Below are 6,703 nucleotides of genomic sequence, written 5' to 3'. Positions count from 1 at the left end.
ATGAACCATGTTCAAGTGGACACTTCTTATGATACGATATGGTCCAAGGGTATCCCTCCTAAGGTACAAGTTTTAGTGTGGCAGTTGGAAGCGGATAGGTTACCTACCGGGGATAACCTCCTTTTGAGAGGGGTCAGTCTGGAAGGAAAAAATGGTTGTGTTTTTTGCGAAGAGGGGTTGGAGTCCAGCAAGCATTTGTTCCTCTTGTGTCCAGAGGCTTATGCTGTGTGGGTCAGATTATACGCTTGGTGGGGAGTGTCAGTGGTGGTTATAAACGATCTTAGGGGTTTTTATCATCAATATATGGGATTGGTGAGTGACAATAAGGGTATTAAGTGAGTTTGGTCCTTTGTTTGGTTTGCAGGTATATGGCAGTTATGGAAGGCTCGAAATGAGAACATTTTCAAAGGAAAACTCTTTAAGGTGGAAGAAATCATGTTCATGGCTCAGCTGAGAACGTGGGAGTGGTGTATGGCTGCTAGAATGGTGTCTTCTTCTTTTCCAGAATGGTTGATGAACCCCTTGTCCTGTGCAAGTGTCCCATAAGTTTTGTTTGTTTTTGTTGTTTTTTTCTTCTTCTTATTTTAGGGACATCTTGTTTTTAATTATGTTTTGCACTTCTTGTGCATAATTTTCTTGTGATTAATAAATTCTTGGCTTATAAAAAAAAACCATAGTGGTTAGATACTTACACTTATACATTTTGAAGACAAATTATTTAAAGTGAAATCTACATTCAGTCCTATATGAAAAATTTCTTCGTAACAGTGACATGTACAATATTGTGAACAGGGATAAATTCTAGCATGCAGTGAGTTATTCCGGAAAAAGTAACACAATAACAATTATAAAAAAAGCAATAAATCTCCCTATTTGCAAGAATTAATAAGGAACATTAATAAAATATGGCAAAAATAGATAATTTAAATATACAAGAGATACAAATATTTTTAATTTGAAAAGCTTCTCAATATAAAGATAAAAATCATGTATTACCCATAAAAAAATCTACTATAATCAATAAATGATGCAAGAGAATTTTGAAAAAATGCACTAAATAGTGCTTACGTTTATGAACAACAATATACAAGACTTATAATTTTTCGTTGCAATCTATTTGACATTTGTTGAAATAAAATCACTTGTGCATTAAGAATGTTCGCGATTTTACGATGCAAATGAACTTAATTTACATGGATGCAGTTTTCTAAATTTGTTTCACTTTATTTTACAATCTTTTTCTATTACCTATAATTTTTTTATCCCGAAGCTTGTTAAATTAAGTTTGATGTGGAGTTTGTAAGAGAATTTTATGCTATGAACACGCACGATTAACCATAAAGAGCTCCTAGAGCTATCACGCTCAGCGTGGTCAACACCATGATTGACGCATGAGTCATAAAGAATAGTTTATGCTCTTTAGATCTCTTGTGCTTGGTGCTACCCAATTGGCATCTAACGCAACGTTAGTTTGCATACACTTGCAGAATGTGCAGAAATCACAAAAGTTTAAAGTTCTCATTTCTCACTCACTCTAATTAAAAATCATGGTTAAAGCCTATAAAATTACTCATTTATGCCATCAATACTCAAAGCATACATCAATTACACAATTTTTATACAATTACATCAATATCTAAATTGCTCTATAACAAGGGTTTCTAATAGGAACTATAGGGTTACTCAAAAGGAACTCGATTCACATCAAACAGACACAATTTACATAAAATTGGAACAATAGAGAGATATTAATGACATATTATCAACAAATTCATCAAACGCAATCAAGCATTGGGGCTCCCAAAGTCCCCTTGAAAAACAACAAGGGATTGTGAGTTAATCTCACTACCAATTGTTTTCCCACATCTTTGAGCGAGATAATTCACCATCCTCTTTAACTTGAAAAACACTAGAAGGTGAACGAAGATCTCCAAAAGGTTCTCAAACTTTAGAGAAAAGTATAAGTTTGTAGAGCATAAAATAAGAGATCTGATGAATGTTAATCCCCCTTCTATATCTCTTAACTACAACATAACTTCTCGGGTTAAAGAGATTGACCTAGGTTCAAACATATCTCTTCCCTCTTTATTGAATAATTCAAATATAATAAAAAAGATATAATTTTAAAATAATTCTTGTACATAATACTATATTTTCACAAAACATTCTTTAATTAAATAAAAACACATTCAATTATTTTAAAAGCCTAAATTATTTATTAAAGCACATTTAATTCATTAAAAAATTATTTTAATATTTTAAAATTTTTTGGGTGTTACATTAAACACTCATTTGAGAATGGGTATTATAGTATCATATAGATTGCATCCTATTTAGTGTTTGGCAAATTCTCAAAAGATATTAGTCTTCGTGTTCGAGGAAGGAAGTGTGAAGTCCCACATCGGTTAGGAAGGAGAACGAAGCATGCCATATATATGGGTGTGGATACCTTCCTTGTGTGGACGCGTTTTGGGGTGGCATGCGTGCCATTGCCAGAAGCAAAACCGTGAGGGCTGCCGCCAAAGCGGGTATCAGAGCCTGGACCATATATATGGGTGTGGATACCTTCCTTGTGTGGACGTGTTTTGGGGTGGCATGCGTGCCATTGCCAGAAGCAAAATCGTGAGGGCTACGGCCAAAGCGGACAATATCCACATGCGGGGTTGCTGGGGTGTTACAGGAAATTCCTTGTCAAAAGAAAAAAGTAAGTCAAATTACATTTTTGGTCTCTCTATAATGTTTAATTTATAAATTTTCTTTTAATTTTATAAAATCTTCAATTTTGGTCGTTTTACAATTGTAATGTTAGACATAACCTCACATTAAATAAATGACATGACAAATAATATTTAATAATAGTTAGGAAAATTGCACTTTAATTTTTATTTTTATCTTATTTTCATCACATTTTATCATTTTATGAGATAAAAAGTGAACAAAAAGTACAATTCAGTCAAAATATTATTAAATATCAATTATTATGTTATTTACTTAATATTAAATGATCATGACCTAAGTTACAAACATGTGAATATTTGACAAGAGAACCAAAATTATGAGTTATATAAAATTGAAAAACTAAATTGAAAATTTAAAAGTTAGAAGACTAAAATTGTGAATTAGACATTATAGAAGAATAAAAGTGAAATTTAAAAAATAAAAAAAAAATATTAATAGCATCCTTGATTGGTTGGATGATATTTTGATGCATACAAAATAAAAATCATATTAATTACACGTATCTAATTTAATAAGGAATAATTAAAATACATTAATTATAACTATCTAATGATTTTTTATCCTTATAACTATCTAATTCAAGAAGAATTTACTTTAAATATATTAATAATATAATATCATTTAAATATAATTGTTAATGAATTTATATGTTAACATAATAATTAGATATTTATACTCATCCATTGTGAAAACAATTTATTTAACTAGAAATCCCCATTCAGTCTCTATATACAAAAAACTTTTGAATTAATTACAGTTACGGTACACTGCCAAGAGATAGGATAACCATGATAAGCAAAAAATGTTAATGCATAATAAAATCATTATTTTTTTATAATACTTATTTTCAAATTATATGTAAAATATTTTCTAGTTAATTGACATAATTAAAAAATTATATTGTTGATAAATGAAAATTAGGATGATTGAATTTGTGAAAAATTTTCCATTTTCATACATTTATACAAAATAATAAAAAAATATTTATTGTTTTTATTTTCACTCTGCATTTCCTTGAATCAAATAACCCTTAAACAATCTAAGAACCTTGTTACAAAATTATCAACATTCCTGTTGTGTGTGTTATTCTTGTAAGCACCATCATAATTTCATGAATAGAAGGTATTACGAAGCCAAGAATTTTCATTGGTATTGACCCTAATGCATTTACCAGTCTAAGCTTCTTAGTCATCCAACCACCATGACCACTGATAATGTTGCAATTATTATTACTTTCTATTCCCTTCTTTCTCTCTATCATGGTACCTTTCAGAATCTATTAACAACAAAGAAACCATGAGTAGTGGCGCCGCATTTAAGGTTGCTGTGTTGGGAAGTGGAAGTAAGCACTTCATCTATGTGATCTTATTTTATTTTTGATTTTGGATTTTAGTGAAATAATTTTGTTTAATAATAATTGAATGGTGGCAGTTTCAGGAGCCGTGTGTGCTTCAACTCTTGCCAGAAATGGGGTTTCTGTTACTCTAGGGCGAGAAGTTCAAACTTCAAACTTTTGTGATTTTTACGCAGGTGTATGCAAACTAATGTTGCGTTGGACGCCAACTAGATAACACTAGGCACCAAAGATTCAAAAAGCATAGGTTTCTCTTTATGGTCATGTGTTAGTCATGGTGTTGACCATGTTGTGCTTGATAGCTCTAGGAGCTCTCTATGGTTAAGTCATCAAATGTTAGCATGGTCACGTCAGACATGGAACCTCCATAGAGCAACATGTGCTCTATATGAGTTTGGCACTAATTGATTGTGAGCCTCACCAAGCCCAAGAATGGTTGAGGACTTGTACTTCTTAGTTTTGAGATATTTGATGGTGTCTAGCTTAGAAACACGATCCTTGGTATTTAATGGTAAAGTGAGAATAGTTAAGTGATGGATCAAGTGCTTAGTTAGGACTGATTTGATAATTGAGGTATTAATAAGTGATGTCGTGCTTATGTATCAACCATCTGATGCTACGTGATGTGAAGTTTAAGTCGAGGGCTTAATTGGGTTGAAAGACTGGGTATGCATGCCTAGTCATGATGAAATGACCATTGGATATATGATTATGTGATAAGTGTGTGATGTTGAGTCTTGCATCGAGTGATGCGTACGACATGCTTCACATGCACAGTATTTTTGACGGGTATCGATATGAAATACAAGACAAGGAAGGTTCCCTTCTAATCTTGGAGATTCATGACCTTGGGAACATGTGAGGTTTGTGAGCCCCAGTTTTGTTTGATGTGTGCGTGGGTGTATTTAGCATGACATTATTGTCTTGACACGTTTAAGTGTATCTTCTCCTAGTGAGAGTGTTAGGTGTCAGGTGAGTGGCTAGGGAATGAGACAATTGTCATGATATGTAAAATAAGACTATATTCATGTGTGTGGCTCCACATGTATTCCTAATCTAATTTTGCTTAAATCATTGTGACAAGGTTTTTCCTCTACACGAGATAAACTAATGATAAACTTGTTTGAACTAGACATAGATTATATAATCTTTGGACAAACTGGTTATAAATGTAAAAAAGAACAAATGAGGGGGAAAACCAAGTTAGAAAGAAACAAGATTTTTTAAACCAAATTCCAATATATATACTACTCAGACAAGGAAGAGGAGGAATATAAGATGGCTTTCAAGTTCCAAATGAACTTGTATGATGAGTCATGTTATGTTTTTTTAAACAACCATCAATTTTTTGAAGGGTTTTTAGTGAGATTTTAAAGATCATCTACTTATTTTGAATGCAAGTATGGATGAAAAGATTTAAAATACAAGAAAAATCAGATTCGATAATTAATTTTCATTTATCACATTCATTTGTAAATTAAATTTTATAAATCTTTCAAAATAAAATAAAATGATTAAAATAATATTTGTCATAATATAAACTATTTATTATAAATATAAATATAATTTATATGTTTAAAAATACCTATTTATATATTGTTTGAATAGATTATATAATTGATTTGTTTTTGCTGTTTTTTATTTTACTATTTTCTTATAATTCATTGTATTTTTAGCTTCATCAACTTTTTTATGTGCAAAATATTAACTTATTGATAAGTATAAATCATCCTAACAAGGGTTTTAATTGATTTTTTTTTATAAAGTTTTTGGAAATTAAAATATAAAAGTCCCAAATGCCACGACACAAGATTAAGCAAAGCCTGCAACATGTAATATTATTTATACATGAAATATATAGTATATGAAGAAAATTGCATGTTGATGTTAATACGTTGAAAGAGAAGCACATATGCAAGCAAAGACTCTTAGTGGACATAGTTGTTTAGCATCTAGAAGGTTGTGCACAGTGAAATTAAAATGCATGATGTCTTCTGAATTTCTTATAGTTGAGTTATAATAAAGTACTGCATTCAGAATAGAACACCTTTATATTTGTTCACTAATATTTCTAATCATGAAATGAATAATGCAGAAGTACTGTTATTGAATATATATATATATATATATATATATATATATATATATATATATATTCTTGCAAATGTCAAGACAAAGAGTGTGGCTATGATATAATTGGATTGAGGTGACAGAAAGAAGAGAAATTGTGTAGTTTTGTTGTTTTTCACTCATCTCATTCTATCATTCAAAAGGTTTATTTAAGTTGTTGCAGATGGTGCTGATGACTGATGACGAGGGTTAAATTGCTCATGTCCAAGTCCCACACTGCTAAGAAACAAGAATATGCCAAGTGGAATTGAGAATAAAAGAAGCAGCAAGTGAGTGAGAAAAGCATACCTTTCTCGGCCTTTTGGCTAAGATCAAGTGTAGTATCTGTTCTTATCAGTTTAATATCTGATATGTGGGTCATTGGTCCACACGATATTAAATTTATTTTTTAAGGGGGAGAGTCCATCACAGTAGCTTGCTATTGGGCCTCTCATGTGTCGCCTATGCGTTGCACTACAGCTTGGGTCTGGCACACCCCAC

The 6,703-nt window shown here is 31.3% G+C and overlaps 1 protein-coding gene and 1 non-coding gene across 2 annotated transcripts; both read left to right on the top strand.

The window, feature by feature from the left end:
• Positions 1–546, top strand: LOC145952443 (uncharacterized). Its single transcript, XM_083064807.1, has 2 exons — positions 1–286; positions 365–546. Exons 1-2 carry the CDS (start codon positions 1–3, stop codon positions 544–546), a joined length of 468 nt encoding a protein of 155 aa, XP_082920933.1.
• A 5,961-nt stretch (positions 547–6,507) lies between these two features.
• LOC145952948 (U2 spliceosomal RNA) lies at positions 6,508–6,703 on the top strand. The gene has a single exon (XR_014430453.1). It is a non-coding gene; the product is annotated as a U2 spliceosomal RNA (small nuclear RNA).

This window comes from Cajanus cajan, chromosome 10, assembly GCF_000230855.2.
Source record: "Cajanus cajan strain Asha chromosome 10, NIPB_CcT2T_4, whole genome shotgun sequence".
NCBI lineage: Eukaryota > Viridiplantae > Streptophyta > Magnoliopsida > Fabales > Fabaceae > Cajanus > Cajanus cajan.
Note: the sequence above shows the minus strand (reverse complement) of the source record. Positions and strands in the feature narration are given on the sequence as shown.